The sequence below is a fragment of the Populus alba genome, chromosome 5 (genome assembly GCF_005239225.2).
Source record: "Populus alba chromosome 5, ASM523922v2, whole genome shotgun sequence".
Lineage (NCBI taxonomy): Eukaryota > Viridiplantae > Streptophyta > Magnoliopsida > Malpighiales > Salicaceae > Populus > Populus alba.
The window spans coordinates 12,634,914-12,657,468 of record NC_133288.1 but is presented as its reverse complement, the minus strand read 5'-3'; the positions used below and the strand labels follow the sequence as shown (position 1 = coordinate 12,657,468).

General features: G+C 32.9%; 2 protein-coding genes across 2 annotated transcripts; both read left to right on the top strand.

Moving 5' to 3' along the window:
- The first annotated feature begins 2,323 nt into the window (after nucleotides 1-2,323).
- LOC118045763 (methylmalonate-semialdehyde dehydrogenase [acylating], mitochondrial) lies at nucleotides 2,324-14,957 on the top strand. Its single transcript, XM_035054477.2, has 20 exons — nucleotides 2,324-2,580; nucleotides 3,405-3,947; nucleotides 4,340-4,434; nucleotides 4,549-4,623; nucleotides 4,710-4,871; nucleotides 4,955-5,033; nucleotides 5,150-5,304; nucleotides 5,640-5,703; nucleotides 6,719-6,798; nucleotides 7,198-7,263; nucleotides 7,680-7,730; nucleotides 8,040-8,191; nucleotides 9,123-9,213; nucleotides 9,335-9,415; nucleotides 12,253-12,330; nucleotides 12,464-12,499; nucleotides 12,595-12,638; nucleotides 13,001-13,079; nucleotides 13,489-13,579; nucleotides 13,694-14,957. The coding sequence occupies exons 2-20, from the start codon at nucleotides 3,428-3,430 to the stop codon at nucleotides 14,848-14,850; spliced, it is 3,156 nt and encodes a 1,051-aa protein (XP_034910368.1). The 5' UTR covers nucleotides 2,324-2,580; nucleotides 3,405-3,427; the 3' UTR covers nucleotides 14,851-14,957.
- A 3,346-nt stretch (nucleotides 14,958-18,303) lies between these two features.
- On the top strand, nucleotides 18,304-21,456 carry LOC118045773 (uncharacterized). The gene is made up of 4 exons (XM_035054491.2): nucleotides 18,304-18,711; nucleotides 18,909-19,203; nucleotides 20,395-20,445; nucleotides 20,934-21,456. The coding sequence occupies exons 1-4, from the start codon at nucleotides 18,389-18,391 to the stop codon at nucleotides 21,333-21,335; spliced, it is 1,071 nt and encodes a 356-aa protein (XP_034910382.1). The 5' UTR covers nucleotides 18,304-18,388; the 3' UTR covers nucleotides 21,336-21,456.
- The last annotated feature ends 1,099 nt before the right edge of the window (nucleotides 21,457-22,555 follow it).

Below are 22,555 nucleotides of genomic sequence, written 5' to 3'. Positions count from 1 at the left end.
AATTATGACCAAATTTGACCAAAACAATAAATGAAAATAAATGCTTAGGGATGTAATTGAAAAAAACCAAATCAATCAATAAAATGATTTTAAAAAATAGCAATTAAAAGAATGAAAATCAAATTTGATTAAAAAATTAACAAAATCAAACCACTAGGGATTAAATTGAAAATAAAATTCAATTAGCAATAATCAATGTAAATAAAATAATTGCAATTAAGAGAAAATTGATTGAATAAAAAAAATTGAAAGGCTAGTATAATTTTTGTATGGTTAACATGTAATTCAAGGAAGAAAGATAAGGAAAAAAAAAAGATTAAATGGGTGTCAAACTAGACCCAACCATCATACACCTAGTAAAAGAAGAAGATACCAAGATAAATCAAATGATATAGTGAAGCGCAATTAAAATCACTAGAGTCAGTCGCATATACCGTCTAAAGTCGATTGACGCATGCAAGACACATGTCAACAGTTTTTTTTTTGTACAAAAACAAAATTGCCTTTAGTACTAAACAATAATAACCAAAAAATTATTATAAAATTACAACCAAGTCCCTGAAGCCAAGGCTAAAAAAATTGAATAGCAAGGGTAATGAAATAATTACACTGTTGATTGATTTTTATGAAAACAATACCCCTAAGACTAAATAATAATAATAATAATAATCATTATAAAATCACAATCAAGCCCCTAAAGCCAATACTAACAAATTTTAATGATAAAGGTTATGGGCTAATTCAATTGCTCATTCTTATTGTTAACTTTTTAAAGGTAATATGGTAATTATAGTGTTATAGAAAATAAAAAGACATTATTATCCCCAAACAAATAAAGAATAACAAATCAACAATGTGCAAAGACCATTTTACCCCTCAAGCAAAGCCTTATAAATAATAGGGTGAAGGGTAAAATAATAATTTCATTATAACCTAAGACACATTTTATTATGGATTGAGTTATAGCGAAACACCCACATGGTTTAGTGTTTTAGTTAATTAATTACTGGTGCTTAGTGAATGTCAAATTTATAAATTGCGTTCATGCTCCCCTGGTATTCAATCCTACTTAATAATTTGTTCTTCTTTTTGAAAAATCTATATTAAGAAATAAGAAAAAATATGAATGCTTACAAATTTTAATCCAAAAATTATAGTTTTGTTAGTAGTGTTAATATCAAATTTGGTAGAGCACAAATGTATTATCACCTCACTTGCATCGTAACCAGCTATTTAACTTGCAAGATAGGATAATTTTAATTTTCAATTAAAAAAAAATAAATACTTGAGTATTTTTAACATGTTTTAATCTATAAAAAGATTCCTAATAAAAAACCAAAACACTTATACATGCATCTAATTAAATGAATCAAGAATTATTCAAGCCTATATATATATATATATATATATTATATATATATAGAGGCTTGTGTGTGTACGCGCGTGCCAGTCTGAAGGATGTATAATGTTGTAGATTATACATGTAGAATATACAAGTTCAGGGTAGTTTGGATGTAATTTAAAATGTTTGATTTTTTACAAAATTGGTCTATTAAATACCAGTTTGATTTTTTAAAATGTAATTTAAAGCTTTTTAGGGCATCTAAGTTAAATAGTCCTTCATTTTGTAATTGACAACTATTTCTGAGTTAATCTTTTGGTTATTATAAAAAAAGAACCCTGGGTATTGGAAGAAGACAATAAAAAGCATTTGATAAGATGAAGCAATACTTGTAAAATAACACCTCTTCTGGTACCTCCTCCCGTACCTGGATGATCTCTCATCCTTTACTTAACGGTGATTGAAGTAACTATAAGCTGATATATTATATTAGTTAAAACCTCATTGATCACGAGTCTTGTTATAATTTACTGAAAATTTTGTGTTGCAGTCTTATATAGTGTCAAATGACTCTAATACTACATGTTCTATTACATAATTGATCTTCACATCTATTTAGATATATTTCTTAGAAACCTAACTGTCAAACAAGATAATGAGATGATAAGTCTTGTTTGGCAGAATATGAAATCTTTTATTTGATTAAGAGGGTTTGAGAGTGTGGTAGAAATTATTTTTTATTTAAAAATATATTAAAATAATATTTTTTTATTTTTAAAAAATTTATTTTTATATCAACACATAAAATATTAAATTTTAATAAAAAATAATTTCAACGTCGATGAGATTCACCTCTCATAAAGCAGCGAAGGATAGTGCAAGCATAAATTTCCCGTTTTCCATTGTGTTAAAAATTGAAGTATTAGCGTGTTTCTGAAGGTCCCCACTTTAGTTTAGTTTAGTTTTTAATTTTAATACAATTTCTACTGCAAGGAGAGTGGTTAAAACTCATTTGTAAAACCATCCACACGCCAGTCGCCTCGCCTTGTGCCGAAGCTTTTTCTTTTTTAAAAAAGAAGCTGTCCCGATCCAAAAACTTTTCCTCACCTCTCTCTCTCTCTCTCTCTCTCTGGAGAAAGATGACAACAGTCAGTCACTAAGGTCTAAATGTCTGTCTTCCAGCGCCAGTTGTATTTTCGCCTCTATCATACGACCGTTTTAGTGTCACCTTAGATCAGGTAATTAAAACCCTGAATATATATTTTTTTTCTGGTTTCATCTGTACTGTATTGATGATTGGAATTACTTACAATTTAATCTTAGAGTAATGCCACTGTAGACTAGGGCTGGGAAAGGAAGGGAGTGTGTGTATTTCCATTGTATTGTAGGATGGCGGACGTGGGAGTGGGGGGGTTGTTTGTTTGAAATGGTTTGTCCTTAAATGGTTCCTCCATTTTTAGAGATTTTGGAGGTTAATCTCCACTATCGATAATGCATTTGTGGCACCTGTAATTTAGAGTAATCCTTGTGATGCAAGGGTTTCCTTCCGCCATACAGACACAACCTTTTAGTTTTGACTTTCGAGAGGAAGCTCTTTCTGACTCCGATGAATGTCCCTTTTACGAGGAAGAGCCGAATTTCCCTTTCATCACCATTGGCACACGTTTCCATCTGAAACAAGCTTAATTTTTTGTTAATTACGATAAGTGTTGCATGGCTGGCTTAATTAAGAATCTTGTTGATAGTTTTTATATAAATATTATTTGTTAGTTAAGAAAGAATGTTTTGTGTCATCTAAGAATTAATTGTAGGCTTCTGTCTAAATACTATTTGTTAATCTTAAGGATTAATAGCGCATATCTGCTGTGGTTCATTCAAAGCCAAACTATAAATGCTGGCATAGGATCATAAAACTGTCAAACAGAGAGCAGATCATGTCATGGTAACATGGTACTCTAATTGCAGTGTCCTTAAGCTGTGTTTATCTATCTATTTATTTTTGTTTTATTCTTTCCTGCCTACAAATCTAATTTTATATCGTAAATATTATTTGGCATTATAGGTTCTTTCTTTCTGCTATCTGTCATGCAAACCCAAAATCAAAAGTATAAGATGTTCCCTCCAGAATCTGGAGTTTTTCAAGATCGCGAGGATCTAATCAATTATGTTCGTGACTTTGGGGCTAATCAAGGTTATGTTGTGACTATTAAGAAGTCAAGGAGGGACAGAAGAGTTATACTTGGTTGTGACAGAGGAGGCATTTATCGTAATAGGCGCAAGATTGATGAAAGTCAACGTAAAAGAAAAGCATGTTCCCGCCTTATAAATTGCCCTTTTGAAGCAATTGGTAAGAAGGAAGATGACATGTGGGTGCTTAATATAAAAAATGGGGAACACAATCATGAACCTTTAAAAGACATGTCAGAGCATCCTTACAGTCGACGTTTTTCTGAAGAAGAGGTTAGACAAATTAGAATGATGACTGAAGCTGGTGTAAAACCACGACAAGTGCTTAAAGCTCTCAAGCAAAGTAACCCAGAGCTACAATCAACACCAAGACATTTGTATAACCTCAAAGCTAAGATCCGTCAAGGCGGTTTATCAGGTGAGATCCCAATCAATGCCTTTCCCTTTGGAATTGGTTATGCAGTGGTAGTTGGGAATCGTTCATCGTTTTCTGCTGAAATGGAGGCTTCTTTTTGCTGGTGATAATCATAAATGAGCTCTCCATGTTACTTTATTCATGGTTGTTATATAGGCTTGATATGAACTGGTTGCAGTTGATTTGCATAGTTTTTAAACATTAAAAATTAGCAAATTTTTGGTAGAAGACATTAGTTGGCAGTTCTCTACAGTTTTGTTCATGATGAACTGCTTGACAGTCAATTGGCATATATTTCAGATATTTTAAGAAAATCGTTTCCTGGTAAAATAAATCATTTGGTAGTTCTATAAAGTTTTCTTCATGATAGATTATCGTTTTTTTTTTCCTTGCAGATAGAAGTTTGAAGTCATGGAGACCTAACAGATCTGTTCCTGTAAACACTAGTGCATCTTCAACTGGAGAGTCATTAAAGCAAGATAGGCAGCCTGTAGGGTTTGAATATATTTGAATTTCTAATTCCCTTCTTTCTATCCGCAAGCCGTCTGTTTTTTCCTCGATTAAATGAATTGGGCCCAAAGCCATAAACTAAATTTAATTGCAGATGAAGGTCCCTAACTTTATTGGAGGAAAGTTTGTAGTGTCTCAAGGGTGTACAATTATTGATGTTTTAAATCCTGTAAGCTCATATATGCTGTTACCTTTTCCTTTCAAATAGAGGTATTTTGCATTGTGGTTTTTCAGCATGTTTTATTTCTTAAATAGGCTACACAAGAGGTTGTTTCGTACCTTCCTTTAACCACCTGTGAAGAATTCAAAGATGCAGTTATTGCAGCCAAGAGAGCGTTTCCTTCTTGGAAAAACACGCCTATTGCCACTCGTCAACGGATTATGTTCAGATTCCAGGAGCTTATTCGCAGGGACATGGTCTGTAAACAAGAATTGCATACTTATGTAGTTCCTTTTCCTTGTGAAATTATTATTTTGAATGCACAAAAAATTATTTCCAGGATAAGCTTGCTACCAGTATAACCTCAGAACAGGGTAAGACTCTAAAAGGTGCCTTGGGTGATGTGCTTTGTGGATTAGGTAAGTACCCAGAGAGTTCTCTTATTGTAATTTTCTCTTTGATTTCAGAAGATCAATTACAATGTGATCCCTAGCTGTCAAGATTGACCTTGGTGCTTTGCCATTGATTTTTATAGAGGCAGTTGAGCATGCTTGTGCTATGGCAACATTGCAAATGGGGGAGTTTGTTCCTAATGCATCAAATGGAATTGATACATACTGCATTAGGGAACCACTTGGTGTTTGTGCTGGGATATGCCCTTTTAATTTCCCAGCAATGATTCCTTTGTGGGTATGGGCCATGTGCTCTAAATTCTTTTCTTTTATTAATTCTGTCCCTTGCTTTTCTTTACCCTTTCTAGATTTTATCTCTGGAAAATGGTGGCTCTGATTTCTTAAACATTCCTAATTAAACAAAAAATTCTAAATCTATGCGTCATGATTTCTCACACTTGGCTTAGCTGGACAAATAATCAGATTTGGCTGAGTTGTAACTTCTTATCTGAATCTTAGTTTATTTTGGGTTCTCTATCCTTTTATCACTCAAATCACTAAAAGAGTGAGTGATAGGAAAGAGGGAAGGATTTTTCTCTCTCTTGCTAAAATGGTTATATGTATTTTTTTCAGATGTTCCCTATTGCAGTTACATGTGGCAATACATTTGTTCTTAAGCCATGTGAAAAGAATCCAGGTGACTTTACCACAGATTAGTTTATATATTCCTTGTTGCTGTCAGCCATTGATATTTTTTTTTTTTTTTGAGAGGGAAACCCTTGCAAGATGAAGCTAATTCATTTGAGAGTAACCATACCAGTGGAATTTGGTTCTGATTGGGCAGGATATTTGATTTATAACTTGAACTTGGTCTTTGCTTGAGCTGGATATTTGATTAGGATGTGAAAGCATGTGGGTTATTCTAGGAAATAAATGTATCCTTTTACTCAAGGATGGTGCAGTAGAGTCAAAATTTTGTTGAAAACAGTCAACGAGACCAAAACATTTTGCACATGCCTTTTTTGACATGTGGACCAGCATATTATTACAAAAATTGCCATGTCAGTAACTAAGTTGTTTCCAGAATGCAGATTAATTTAGAGGATTTCTACCATTAAGCATGTAAACAACATTATCAATAAAAATATATAAGAACTATTTATGATTAATTTATTATTCTGTGAAGATATGTTATTAAATAGTTATGCTTTATTAATGTTATGATCTGCTGAAGCTTACTTGGATGGCATCCTTTAGGCGTTTGGACTTGTTAATTTTGTTATTCCTAAGTTGTTGTTGATACGAGGCTAAAAAATGTAGGTGAGTATTACATGAGTAAGTTTTATGGGTGCAAAAATAGGTGTAAAAGTGAGTTTTTAAAATTGTTTGATACAAGGTTAAGAACCAAGTGTCTTAGTGGAGTCAATTAGAATTAATTGAGAGTCACTAAAGAAGGAAATATAGGCTATAAGTTTGAAAGAGAGAGAGGATGCCCACCCTCCAAATTAAATTTTTTACCCCTTCCTCTCTCAGGTTAAAATTTATCCCCCAATGAGCACCACTTGGAGAGTAATTACTGTTGTAATGTTAAATCTCATTACCCCCACATCAGAAATCTCCTTAAATGAAATCTGTTCTTATACATAATCAATGCACTTTTGTGGATCGGTTCTGTGAACTATAACTGATATTAATGGCAATTTTATTTTCAGGGGCATCAGTGATACTTGCAGCCTTGGCAGTGGAGGCTGGTTTTCCTGATGGTGTCTTAAATGTCATTCATGGAACCAATGTAATATTTGCTTCTCTTGAATCCTTTTATTCCTTATTACTCACATTATAATAAAATAATTTATAGAGGGATCAATTGACTGTAATGTCATTTTAGGGTGTTACATAGAATATATGCTGTTTTGAGGGCCCTTTCTGGTTTTCTTGGCAAGCTGCATTTTCTTGCAAATTATATGTAAGTGAGATTCCCAACTGGGCCCGACATCCAATTTTTCGAGATGGTGCATTTGTTTCATAGAACGGCTTTTGTTGTTGAGATTAGTTGGTTTGCTTTTAATGAGGAATTGGCAGTTTTCTGATGTAACAAAAACCTAATATGGTTTTGGGTGGGATTGGATTCAACACTTATAAGACATTAAAGTCGATCATTTAATTTACTCATCTCAAAAAATTTCTGCAGGATATCGCTAATTACATATGTGATGATGATGATGTAAAGGCTATATCGTTCATTGGTTCAGATCTGGTGAGTTATTTCAAGATTAAACTGCACACTGATTACAATTATATTTGTTTCAAGATTAAACTGCACACTGATTACAATTATATTTGTAATATTCAAAGTTTGAATACCATTGATTTGTGTGTGCAGACGTGCTTCCAATCTGATAGCAGACTAATATTTCCTTTCATTCTTTCACGTTATAGTGCAATTTCTATAATAACATACACAGTTGCAACTTTGAATAGACTTGTTGAATGTTACCCCTGCTTTTGTTAGCAAGTCAAGATCATTAGAAAGATAGAAGGACAAAGGAATTTCTCATCTTGATTATGCTTATAATAGACTGTGATGTATGCAAAATTAATACGTCAAGTCAAATCCTTACACTGACATTCTGTGCTTGGTCTTTGTTCACCACTTGTAACTTGTTTTCCAAGGCTGGTTTGCATATATATGCTAGGGCAGCTGCCAGAGGGAAGCGTGTTCAGGTGAAAACCTCCTTTTTCTCCTCTCTGATTTTCTCTTGTGTGCGCAAGTGCATGCATGCACATGTTTTTATTTCAGGAAAAGACTTTGGGCATGAAAAGGAGGGCCACAGGTCACAATATGAACAGGTCAAGTCTGTTGATTTTGTGGGACCCAAAAGTCAATGGCCATGTCCATTTCTTGTTGTTATGTGTGCCCTCCCTTTTGTGCTGTATACTACACTACTCTTTTCATTCTAACATATTGGGTTGAAAATTTGTTTTACTTAAATGGGTTTCAAAACTAATTATATGCTCTTTTTTTATCCTTAGTCTAATACTGGAGGAAAAAATCATGCTATTATAATGCCTGATGCAAGCATAGATGATACTTTGAATGCTCTGGTTGCTGCTGGCTTTGGTGCTGCAGGACAGCAGTGCATGGCACTGAGCACAGCTGTTTTTGTTGGAGGTTCATTAGCATGGTATTTTTATTTGTTTGTTTGAGCTCTTAAATAATTTTATTTCCCATTCTTTATCTGAGCTAACTCTATTCTTACATATTATATGAAGTCTGTGACCTCCAGAAAAAAAATGTTATTTTGGCTTGTTTGTTAGTAAAATCCAACTTCTTGTGGGATGGTTCCTATTTTTGAATTTACAAATTTTAGGCAAGTGAAATCTGTTGACAAGATATGCTGGCAAAAAAGAGTTTAAAGAAGGGAGTGAGTTGTGAAGAAATTGAGCGCTGAAAAGGAAAGAAAATGATATTAGAAGTTGTCCTGGGTAATTGCTCACACTCCCCCTTTTCGTTCTCTTGCTTGGCAAAATTTTCCACAAAAGATATCATTTATCCTGGTTAAAATTATTTCGCGTGCGGTATGTTAAAGAGATCCAAAAAAGCTTATCTTCTCTCAACCCTGTAAATTATGTTTTAGCTATCACCATTTAGCAATATACTTTGCGACCAAGACTGTAGTATTCTCTTCCACAGGACTGAGATCTTTTTCAAGGGATATGATTTCTTGAGAATCCAATGCTTTTCTCAGCTGTCCATGTGAACAATGATCAAATTGTTGCTTTAATCATCTAGAGCAGCGATGATCACATTTTAAGGTGAGGAAAAGGAGGGGATGCTGTGGAGAAATTTAACAATTACCTTCTAATAGAAGTTTAGTTAGATTGTGATTGTAGACCTAGTCCAATTTGATCACACAAAGAAGTTCATCTTTCATTGCTTTCTCAACTCTTTTAGTTGCCAAAAGTAGTAGAATCACTAATAACCATTCTTCTCTAAACCTGGTGTATGATACTGCCAAAAGATGCTGGTTTATCTTGTCACATTGTAGCTTCATAGGTAATTTCGTGCACATAATATCTATGACACCAACATGGATGTTGTAACAATATTTCCAGGGAGCATGAACTTGTGGGGCGTGCCAAAGCACTTAAAGTTAATGCAGGGACTGATCCCAGTGCAGACCTTGGTCCAGTGATTAGCAAAGAGGTAAAAACAGTATGATTGAACATGCTTCAATTTAACTTGCAATATGAGAAGAGTGAAATTGAGATCTTGGTCCAGTGATTAGCAAAGAGGTAAAAACAGTTGAGGCATGTTAAATTTGCAGGTAAAGGATCGCATATGTAGACTAGTTCAGAGTGGTGTTGACAGTGGTGCTAGGCTTCTTCTTGATGGGAGAAACATTGTGGTACACTGTTTGTTTCTATCTTTTATAAGATGATAACCTTGTGTTCTTGCCCATGTGTTGTTTTTTACTTGGAGTAATATGTGTGCATGTGTGTAGTTTCTTCTGTATGCTTGTGTGTAAGCAGTTGCTAGATTTGCAACTGCCATGTACAACAACACAAGCATGCTAACATAGACAAACCACTTTCTTTCTGTTGTATAGGTTTTTGCTTGCACTATTTATCTCGGGTTAAATATTGTATTCGTTTATTTGGAGAAATAGCATACTGGAATTTAAATTCCTTTTTGGCTGAAAGGCATTTTGTAATAATTTCTCATGGCTATGGGCTCATGGGGCAGTTAAAAAAAATATAATTACCATGACCTAATTATTTTTTTCTGGCCCAAGTTATTATACATCAACTGTTTAGCTAAACATGTGGATCAGATTTCAAAGTCGGGAGTATGATGTGTTTCTCCTATCTGGTCAGTGGAACTGAAAAGGCCTAATTCATCTTTCCTGCTGGAATACTATCTCACTTGGTGTTGGTTTAGAAAATACACATATGGAGATTAAGCTGTCATTTTGCAAATCAATTTCACTAAAAGAATTATTTAATTCAAGTTTAAATTTTTTCTCAATCTTTTTTTTTGTTCAGTGTTGGGAATAATTTCAAAATCCTTGGTTTATGTAGAAAAACAAGATTTGTAGGCAAGACTGTGTGTTAGATGAGAAGATACTCTTTGTTTGTTCATGAGGTGATCATTAAGTCATGTAAAAATGGATTGAATAGTTTGTGAAACATTTCCTAGAAGATATATTACCAATCATTTAGATTTTTCCTTATGCTGTAACTTACTGTGAAGGCAATAGATGCTGCATCAGTGCGGCTTTTTTTAATTTGTTTTTGAAGGTTGCAAAAGATATTTGTTCGGTTTGTTTGAAATGACTTTAAAGAGTAAAGGAATTTAAGAGTGCTTGATGGTTTATGATCAACATCCACATCAATATCCTTTTTAAAAAAACAAAAAAAATCAACAAGGATAATATGTCAAAGAACACTATTAGATTTTACTAAATTCATGATCAACAAGGATGCAGTAACTTATCATGGTTTCATATTTGGTATTCAATTCAATGATAGTAAATGTTGCATTGTCACTTTTAGAGCCATGTTATTGTGATTAAAATAAAAATCTTGAATGACAAATGCCACATCAATTAGTAATCAAGTGCTTGTAAAATTGTTAGTTCTTTTGGCATTGCTCATCCACCTGATTTTCTCTTTGATTTCGGTTTTCTAGAATTTCTTGATAGCATTTTTCATTTTGCTATTCTGTATGGAATCTTTCTACTAAATAAGGACCAAGGTTCTGTGTAAATGGGATTTGCTTGTTTTGCCCTGATACAAGATTCTAATCAAAACATGAAATGGAATTGTAATGAAGTAGAAGTCTTGTGGTAGTAATGAGCCATTAGAGAGTAGCAAAAAGTGTAACCAACACTTTGTCCATTCCATAGAGACTGTCCTCTTTGACTATGCACACATAACAAAAAAGGCTATTTGTGTTATTAATTAAAAGTAGTTAGAGAACAAGTCATCCAACTTTTATTGAGAGGCAAATTAGAATAGCAGGATAATGGTTTGACATTTTAGAGTGGACATATAGGGAAAACTAAAAAAAGGGAAGGACACCCCTCACGGGAGGGGGGAGGGGATTTCTAGTTGATCCTGCTTCACCATGAGCCCACTCACTCAAATTATGTGGGACCAAAGTGATTACAGCACCCACCTCTTCCTGAGTTTGTTTTAATAGTGAGCCAAGCTCACCCAATTAGCTCTCCCTTGTGTGACGTAGGGAGTGTTAAATGATCTAGCTTTGAAAAATTTACTAAAGTAAAATAATTTCTGAATTGACTGAATAAAAATGGATAATACCTTCAACTCTTCTTCCTAGGATTGCATCATGAAGTTTGAGGAAAGTCAAGGAGAGAGCTCAATTGCTCAAATAGGAGCAAAGAGAAGTGTTTGCTGAAACATTAAGAGTCAGTATGAACTTAAGTTCAAACAGTGGAAAATTTGATGTTTCAGCTGTCAAAAAGAAAAGGACATTAGAAGACCTTGTCTAGACACTGGAGAGAAAGCAAAAGGTGAGTGTTTGTATACGTAGCTCTGAAAAGGAGCAATGCTTGATTCTGGCTTTTTTTTTTGTCATGATTGATTTCTACATTCTAATAGAGGTTTCTCTATTTGTGAGCCTAAAGGAGAAAACATTTGTTGGGAAAAAAGGAAGGCCATTGTTCGTGCAGGGAAAAGTTGACCTAGTTTCTGAATTGTATTGTGAGGACTGAGGACCATTGAAGCTTTGCATGCTCCTTAATTGAAGAAAAACCTCATTTCCTTGAGTACTCTAGATTCCTAGGAAGCATGATTGTACTCCAGATTCTAGGTTTTATTAAAAACGTTACTGTGAGAGGCTGGGATATGTGATATGAAGCATGGTTTCTTCTGTCCCTGGAGGGGGTTGAATTGACCGAGTCACGTAAATTGTTATTGTTTCCTCCTTTCTCAATTTTCTATTTCATTTTCTAATATCTTTGGTTCAAGGTCATTCTCTCTTTACACACCCCTGTGTGTGGACTGACCCTATAAAATGATTAGTCTCTGCTGTATTTGTTGTGCTTTTCACCTTTCCACATCTGAATTACATCTCATTTTTGCCTTCTCTAGGTAAAAGTTCGGTTTGATATTCTCTGTGACGAGTGATATAAAATTTTTCTTTCTTTCTTTTTTATAATTCAATCGCCGGAGAGTTTAATTTACTAATCTAATTAACTTGTCTGAAATTATTTTGTAGGTTCCAGGATATGAAAATGGAAGTTTTGTTGGTCCTACAATCTTATGTGATGTTACAATCAGCATGGATTGCTACAAGGTATCCATTTCATACTTTTTACTCTTTTATGGCTTCAGAATGAATGGACTTGGATAATTTATGATTCTCAGTGGAAGAAGAGTTGAACCAAAGACCTTGCCATAATCTTGACAGCGATGTTTGTGTTGAGCAGGAAGAAATTCTTGGGCCAGTCCTGCTCTGTATGCAGGTAGTTTTTTTTTTTCTTAGATTGTTGCTTTTGCGTGAATCCTTTGGGAATTAGCTGGAGAATGGTTAGCAATATCTGTTATTTGATAATCACAGGCAGACAGCCTAGAAGAGGCCATAACCATTGTAAACAAAAACAGGTACATATTTTAACTCCTCTCTTAATCCTCAGGCTGCCATTAGAACGTGTCTTATATGTTCACCATCATAGAGATGTGTTTGTTGATTCAGTGTTTGTTGCAGTTTTCAAACATGTAACTTTTCCTCCATTCTTTCCAGACTTAATATACCATGCAAACTTTTTCCTACCTACTTTTTTTTTTTCCAGAATATTTGTAGATTGTGACAAGAGATAGTTTTAGACATATAGAGCCTTGAAAGGAATTGGAACTTTCTCAAATATATTATCTGTTCAGTATTCACACATCCAAATATCTCCCTAATTAGTCATTATTTGGGGAGTACTTACCTTCTTTGGATTCTCATATCTATACCTTTGTAGGTATGGGAATGGAGCTTCCATTTTCACTACATCTGGTGTCGCTGCGAGGAAGTTCCAGAATGACATTGATGCTGTGCTGGTAAGCCAACGTTTTTCCATATGGTGTGGGAAATGAAGAATTGCTTTTGTCAAAATGCATCTTGAAGAATATCTGTTACTTTCTAGAAGATTTGTCCCCTTACGGAAATTACCATTCAGGTTGGAAAGTGTCTTGATGGTGCAACAGGAGGGAATGGAAAATTTGACCTCAGCAAATGATTATGTCATGTTGGATAATGTAATAATTTTTTCAGTGGAATCCAAGTTTGCTGAATGTTGATGTTAGTTGGTCAATAGGAGGACTGGGTTCAAGCCTTTGATGTTTGTCATGTTGTAGATACGATAGAGGGAGAGCTTGTGACAAACAAAAGAAAATGTGTTCATGGCAGGTTTTCTTTGAGTTTGGGTATTCTCTGCAAGTGTGAACTACATCTTGTTTTGTATTACAGGTTGGAATCAATGTTTCTGTTCCGGTTCCATTGCCATGCTCCTCATTTCATGAAGCTAAGGTGTCTTTTGCTGGCAATCTAAATTTTTGCGGTATAATTCCTTCAAACCCTCTCTCAGGCACACACATTACTTGGAGCAGTGGTCGGACCAGTTATGAAATGCAGCTATGGAGCTCTCTTTTTTCTTTTCTGTTTCTGCATGCAGGAAAGACAGGTGTGCAATTTTATACCCAGATTAAGACAGTTGCGCAACAATGGAGAGAGTTACCTAACATAGGAGTCTCGCGGTCTATGCATACATCGAATGAGATGGACATGACAAGTCGAGGGGTTTGCTCAGCATTGCCTCCATCTGAGAGAGATTCACCTGGCAAGATAGCGTTACCAGCTATGTCACTGGCACCAGAGAGAGATCCTCAGAAGCATAGAGAGCTGCTCTGCGAGAATTTACCAAAATCAGGAGGATCATCAGTGCCCTCAATAACTGACAAGGATTTGCATAACCAGGTGGCATCCCTGGTTTTGCCTCCAACAGCTGAGAAGGATTTACAGGCGAAGATACCACCTACTATACCTCATGCATCAGAGGTCAAGCTACCAAGCCAAGAAATATCATTAACCACATGCCAGACATCTGAAGGAATGTATATACCTGTACCATCTCAGTGGAATGAAACTCCAACCCTAACATCTCAGAGGACTGAAAGTATCTCTCAAATTTCTGAGAGGATCTGTTTACCTACTTCTCAGAGGAGAAACAATACTGCCCCTTCTTTGAAGAGGATTGATGCTGCAATGGATTTAACTTCTGAGTGTGTATACATGGCAACGCCTCGTCAGAATGATAATATGGGTCCAGCATTGCTCAAAGACAGCAGTCCAACTCCAACCTCTCGTCCAACTGACACCGCTGCACATCCTGCTTCAGAGAGGTTACATGATGTTATAACTTCTCACTTGAGTGACAGCATGGTCCAGTCATTTCAAAGGAACGATCACATGTTTCCAACCGAGAGGAAATACACATCCGCTGCAGCCCACAGGAATGATCATATTGGCTTAACATCACAGAGGCCTGATGTTGCTTCATATCCAAGTTCCGAAAGGGTTTACAGCTCTGCAACATCTCAAAGGACAGACAATATGATTCCAGCATCCCAGCGAGCTGAAGCTATGCCACCGACCACAAAAACTATGTTTATGCCTCCAATTGTTCAGAGAAATAACGGTCCGCAGAAAACATCAGAGAGGCTATATATGTATCAATCTGAAAGGATGTATTCTGAGAGCACATTAATTTCAATAGATGGTTTTTCCAGCCAGGGAGTTTCAATGACTTTGGCGACATCTCAGAGGATGTAGGACACTAACAATGCTGTTTATTTTCCACTTGGGAATCTAAATTTAAGAAATATTCTCAGTGAACTCTTCCAAGGTATAAAACCTAACCCGTCTTAGATGGGCCATCATTGTATTTCTTTTCGATGAAAAAAGTATCAGAAATTATCAGTCTAAAACTGATATGCACAAGATTCAAACCGAGAATGTGGATGCCGGCTAATGGATTATCTGGGATGCTTAAGTTTTGCAAACCCAGAGCTTTTATCTGGGAATCAGTTTGCAACAACAGGCAGTGCTTATAAATAATTGTTCATATGTACTCTATATAAATGAAACACAAGGAAGAGGGAGAAAATAAAAATATATTTCTGTTTCTTTGAAAATATTCTTGTCATTTTTTGTGAATATAAAATTGATTTTCTTTTTTATTATCCATCTATTTCTTTTTTTCTGTGTTTTTTCTTTTTATTCAACAGGAGATCTATTGTGTTTTGTATAATACAATGGGGATAACTTTCTTCTATTTAATAGTTATATTGAAGAAATTGCAAATCATTAGGAGTCAATCTTTGTCTCACTAGAAGAAATTATAGAATACACACTAACTAGTGTACAATTTGATTACATCCCTTGTAATAAGATATTTAAGCAACTAAATACTAAGAGGTATAACTTAATTGATCAGTTCGTAGGTTTGTTTTTTAGAAATCATTAATTTGAGTTTCATAAATCTCAGGACCATTGGAGGCTTACACAGTCATTAACTTTAGAAGAAAATAGTCGAGGTGCGTGTAAACCAACCCGAACACTCATCTTTATAAAAAAAATATTTAAGCAATTAGTCATATATTTGTTTTGTATATTCATTTTCTGGTATCAAGAAATTAATTTTTTAAAATTGACAAGAACAAAAATATTAGAGTTATTAATACTAATTAAATATTAAAATGAAAAATTAATTTTCCTTGTAAAATGAATATAGATGCCCTTTTCAGCTTTCTTTTTAATTATATGATAATTGAAATGGATATTCGTAAGAAAAGTAGAGCATAAATTATATTTTTCTAGTTTAAATTCACTTTTCGATTCATGTATTTTGTTTTCACAAAACATATATTTATTATTAGAAATATTGTTTATTAATTAAAAACTAAAAGAAATTAAAATAAATATTAAAAAAATTCTCATTTTTTTAAATGGAAAAACTTGTATCTCTTTAATCAAAACCCCTTTTCTTATTCATGTGTTTTTTTTTTTTTATAACAAAAACATGTAATCGTTTTTTAAATAAAAACTTATCATAATTTTAAAATCAATTCTCAATAAAAAAAAATGAATCAATAATTTTTATTTGAATGTATAAAAAAATGTATGAAAAATTGTATAAAACATTTTACAACAAAAATATATATTTTATTTACATTAAATATTAATGAACAAAACTTTTAAAAATATATGCATATTGGATTCATAATAATTATTTAGAAAGTAATTATTACTATTATAATTTAAAAAATTTAATAGTATTTGAGTTACATAATTATTTAAATAAGGAGAGTCTAATTATAAACAAATGTAAAAAAAATAGAAAATGCAAAGGATCATTTAAAGAAAAAGGGCAAGTGTGCCTATGGTGAAAGGACAACCCAAGCACGTAGCTAAAATTTAAAAACCTAGTTTGCTTGGGCTAGAAGATTAGGCATATACTTGATTTTTTTTTTTAAAAATGGCAGATAATTTATTAATTTTTTTTAATGAAAAAGATGATGGGTTATCTAATTACAATATTTCCCAATTATAAGAGGACTCTGGTGATTGAAAAATCAGGGGTATGGGTATTTGGACGATAAAAATTTATATTTCAACTATTTTTAATACCAAAACATGAAAAATAAATAAAATATTTTAAAACACTATTTATAATTAAAAAACACATTTTAACCAAACTAAAAATAAAAAATGTGTTGAAATCTGATATGCTTTTTCAAGCATGCTTAAGGTACAAACTATTTTTATTAAATTTCTCTCTCAAAAATAAATCTATAAACACTAAAATTATAGTTATTGGCGGCTATAATTTGACCACCTGTGAGTTTTTTTCCTCATTTTTTTTTAACGATTTTTTCTCTAATTTTATAAATGATAAGTATAGAAATAGAAAATAAATGAGGTTTCATAAATGAAATGTAAAAGTTAAAAAGTAAAAGGAAAACATTAATCAATTATATAAGAGATAAAATTTAAGTGACTAAAATGAAAATTTTTTATTGGAACACTTTGAACAATGCAAGTGGAAAAAGGTTTTTTTCTCACATGTTAATTTTGGTCATTGTTCTATTTTTTTTTAAATAACATAAAATTATATTTCATAAAATCAATCTTTAATTTATTATTGGAATATTCTACGGACATATAAAATATATAAAAATATGCAAATCAAAACAAATTCCAAAACATAAAATCAAAAGAAAGGGGCCTTTAGTTGCATTGTATAATATTGTGAGCTTCTTAACTATATTTCTATAACTAGTTTGATTCTTCACACTACATTATAGGATGATTTTTTTTTTTTCAACACAAAAAAGGTGCAAACATTGTTTACTGTCTTTATACTTTCAGTAAAAGTTTTAACTACAAACTGTAAAGTTTATACGTGCATTCAAGAAAATAAATTAAGATTTGCATGTAACAATAAATAATAACAATTCTATTGATTCCAACCAAAGATTAAGTAGGGAAGCTAATATAAATATGTTATTTCTTAGAAAAAAAGAAGTTGAATGTTTGTTTCAGTTTGAAATTGAATCCCTAAAATTTTAATTGGTTTGAATCAATAAAAATGGATTTTGTTTTATTAAATTGAACATTAACTCAATATTAAAATTTATTTTTAAAACTATGAGAGCTCCATATAAAACCAATTGAAATAAAACATCAAATCCAATTCCAACCCCAATCCCAAGTCAAGTAGTCAACTTAATATGAAAGGATTAAATTGAATATTTTTTTAAAAAAATCAAGTGACAAAAAAAATTAAAAAAAAAGAAAAAATTATGGAAACTATTAGGATCCATAATTGATTTGTCTTTCTTTTATATTGTATTTTCATTTTTTTTATAATATTTTTTCTTATCTCAAATTGCCTAGCATGATTATAATTTCAAATACTATTTCAATATTTTACGAAATCAAACTATAATTATTAAAATATAAAGAAAACAACTCAATTAAAAAAAAAAAGGATGCAAGAGAAAAAAAACCCAATAAAAAATGATGTGAATGAAAAAAAGAAGAAGATTTTGAGATGGTTCACTTTCATAATAATCTAAACAATATTTCATGCTTTAACAAACGTTAATATATATATATATATATATATATATATATATATATATATATAAAGAATGAATAAAAAAAAATAAAAAAACTCTCTCGTAAGTTAATTTACTTAAAAATCCGTCCTTACTGCGTTCAGGGATAGGGGATAGAAAGGAAAAACGGTTGATGTAAAGTGTGAATAGAAAACAGGAATTATAGGAACAAATAATAAAAGGAAAGAATGCAGAGCGCGTACGCATCCGGTTCCTGGATACCAGCTCAAGCTTGTGTAAAACTCCGATACTCGAAGGCAAAGCTAACTACTGAAACCTATTATTATAATTGCTTTGACAATACAGGAGGAGGAGGCGGCGGCGGCGATAATTCAAGATTTGCATTACCAATACCAAGAATAATAATAAAGACAGCAGCAGCAGGAGGTCATGTAAAATCAATAACAAGCACTTCAAACCCTTTTGTGAAGCACTGTCTCAAGCTCCAACAAAACTCCTCTTATCGCCACTCTCATGCTTCAGCTCTTGTTGTGGGTTCTACCCCTATCAGGTGGTGGTGTGATTTATTTTTTATTTTTTGAATAAATCATTTTGGGTTTCAAAGTCACGTAATTGTAAACGCAAATGCTTGCTGGTGGTTGATGAATTCTTTTTAGCTCGTAATCCATTTCTTGCATCGGCTAGCTCTATAACAAATTACTCTCAATCGATTATTATAACAATGAGTCAGTGACGTGATGTAAACAGGGAGATACACAGATCTCAAGAGTCCTTGCAAGAAAGGACCGTTGAATTGGAATATTTACTTCTTCTTGATGAAGCAGAGGTCTCCCAAGTCCTCGACGACAAGTCCTCTGCTCGTGTTGTGCGTGTGAGCTCTGTCGTGATGAAAAAGCTTTCACAGTTGCAATCTACTGAATCTGTTGATGCTATTGCTCTCATGAAATTTCCTACCACCTATTTTGTTGTAGACAATCATCAAGACTGTAGCCGGAAATGGTTCCCATCTCCGCACCGAATTTTAGTCCTCGAGGGAATCCAGGTTATTCCACTACAACAGTTCTTACTTTTCTATCTTTCTTCCCTTTTTTCCCTTCATGAATGTGATTAACAATTGTTATTAAGAAAGCTATGCAGAGAAGCCATCAGGAAGATGGGGACAATTCCAATCATAAAACATCACCAAAGGGTGATAACTGGTTCTAAAATTACCTGCCTTGCCTCTCATCTTTCCTTTGCCTTAATGTTATCGTCTTAACATATGGAGCCATTGTCTTGTATTCCGCTCTTTGTACTGATCTTTCTAGTATTTCTGTGAGACAATCAATGGCAAAATAGAAGCAAAACAATTGGCAATGTGAAACTCTTGAACTATATAGAAAATTGACCTAAAAAGCGTTCACCTAATATCAATGGACGTGTAAACCAATTGGATTGAATGAACACATAGCTTTATCTTTTGTACCAAATTAGAGATGTAAAATAAACACGAGCACTTTTCCGATAATGTCTCTTTTTAGTTGATTGATCCTCTTTTAATTAATGGTATCAGATTATCAGGATCATACATGTGTTCTGAATTTGTGGTGGATTAATACGTTAGCGAGACAAAATTTTTACGTTTTGACAAACTTTTTTTCACCAGTTCTTCTTGAAGTCCCTTATCTTTTCCAATTACTTTACCATTTTCACTTGTGTTAGCCTACTTGATTGGTAAAGTGGCATCATCAAATTTTAAAATTTGCCTCTCATCATGTCAAAACATATAAAGTTAATCACATAGATAGATGGAATGCCTTGCTGCCAGAATAAGCTCATTGCTTGGTGTAGTCTTTTGCCCTGCTCACTAATCCATAAACAAACAGACTAAGGGCCGATCAGTTTCTAGAGGTCACTTATTCTTGCGTTCTTCATTTCATTTTTCACATCAATTTCTGAAACTCAATTTTTAATATTGCTATGGTCGGATAAAAATGATGCCATCTAAACAACAGCTTCAGTGTGTTGACATCATGTTAATCAGAGCTATTTGTTGTGCAGTCGCACTGGAATTTATTTTACACCTGTGAACCTTTAAATTACTTTTCCTGTTGTTTGAGATGCTAAAATTTGTTCTTCCTTGGATGATGAAGTGAAAAAATGCAGTTTAAACATGATATTGTGATTTAGGAAATGATTTGAGGAATGTCATGGGTGTTTTCATTACCAACTCCTTAAGTGTCATTCACTGCAGGATCCAGGTAACCTTGGTACATTACTCAGATCAGCTTTGGCATTGGGATGGGTAAGCACCAAGTGCAATCTTATTTATATCTTTTTTATCTGCTTCTGAACCCTTTCTTCTTCTTCTTTTTTATTTTTTCCCATTGATTAAGCGCATTTTATCCTGAACACCCAGTATACATTATTAGCAAACCTCCATTCTGAGTTTTCCAAGGTTGTTGTGAAGTCATTTCATTCACACAATGACATCAGTTACGATTGAACTCAAATGTTTCCCTCCAATGTTATCATCATGGTGGACCATATATTTGAAACTTTTGAGAATATTTTTCTCTCAATTCACCTATTAGTTGCAATAAGATGGCTGCAGTCATTGCAATTTACCTACTCGTTGTCTGAACTGGAGGTAATATCATGCCTTCACGAAACTTCCCTTTGGACAAATTATTACATCCTATGCATTCCTTAGAATAGATTTTTCTTGTCCACTGCTTTCTCAATTCATAATTGAAAAACCGAAGGGCTAACATCGATGATGATAGACAACAGGGTGGGGTGTTCTTACTTCCTGGTTGTTGTGATCCATTCAATAGTAAAGTCCTCCGAGCTAGCCGAGGAGCGTCCTTTCAGATCCCCATAGTTTCTGGCAGTTGGTATCATCTTGAAGCTCTCAAAGATGAATACCAGATGAAGATGCTAGCTGGCCATCCAGACTGTAATGACAAATCGAGACCCGTGTCGCAGCTATCTCAAGGGCTTGCAGATTGTTTTGCCAGGGTACCATTGTGCTTGGTTTTGGGTAGCGAAGGGCATGGCCTTTCAGAAAAAGCTCAACATGAATGTGAGCTTTTGAGCATACCAATGACAGGAGAGTTTGACTCTCTCAATGTCGCAGTTGCTGGAGGCATTTTCTTATACATGTTACAGCCGAAAAGCCAAAAAATTGTTTAATGGTTTTTATTTGTGATTTTGTATGAAGTCAAAACTTCACTAGTTACATAGTGTTATTAGATGAACAAATTATTGTTGAGTAGTTGAGGTTTTATTGAAATTAGACTTTAAGTTTGAGCTATTTTGAAAAAAGAAGAGTATTTTGAAATGAAGCAACTTTTACAAATTGACTTCAAATCTAATGAATCTATTTCCTCTTCATCTTCAGAATTCATAATCAGCTTAGAAGATAAAAATGAAGATGATTATTTTGACATTCTTTTTTTTTTTATATATAAAAATCTTAGACATTTATGCGTATGTGTACATATGCTATTAAAAACAAAAGAGTTTTTAGAGGGAAAAAATATTTATGATCTATTTTTTTATTTTGCTCTTTCTTATGACAGGTTCATTTAGACCCATCTTCTCCTAGCTTTTTTTACTCCTAGTCTAAAAAATTATGTTGGCAAAGAAGATAGGGTTTTTCTCCACTTGCAAATACAACAAATCACTCCCAATGAAGAGAGACAAGGCATACAACTTCATCTAACAATCTTTGAAAAGACTTTGTAAAGTTTCAAATTTGTCATATTCCCTTATAAATAGGTGTTTCTCTCCTTGTTTAATACAAATTTTTTTTTTTAGATAACTCTTTAGCAGATAAGACCAATAACTTTAAGGAAAAAACACATCATTTTCTCATCTTTGTATTACCTTCATTAAAATCCATATCTCTTGCATTTACCTTAATATAAATTTTAATAAGATTTCTTCGAGCTTTGTTTTATTTGTGTTTTATATTCTTGTATTTATAAGTATGCTATGTATTTATTAGATAATTTTTTTATGTTTATATATATATATATATATAAATAAATAACTTTTGAAAATATGGCATCGAGTGTAAATATAAACTGTAATCTTTTAAAATATAGCATGGAATGTAAAATAGATATTCATGTAATTTTTCTAATATGATGAATGACGTAATATTCTAGTTTATTTTTGTAGTTTACTCGATAACAATTTACTTATGAAACAAAAAAAATAATTTATTTAAGGTCTATTTATTTCTGTATTTTAAAAAAAAATTAAAACTTTTTATATTTTTATTAACTTTAAATTAATATGTTTTCAGTGTTTTTTTAATCATTTTAATATACTAATGTTAAAAATAATTTTTAAAAATTAAAAAAATATTATTAATATATATTTTAATATAAAAAATTATTTAAAAA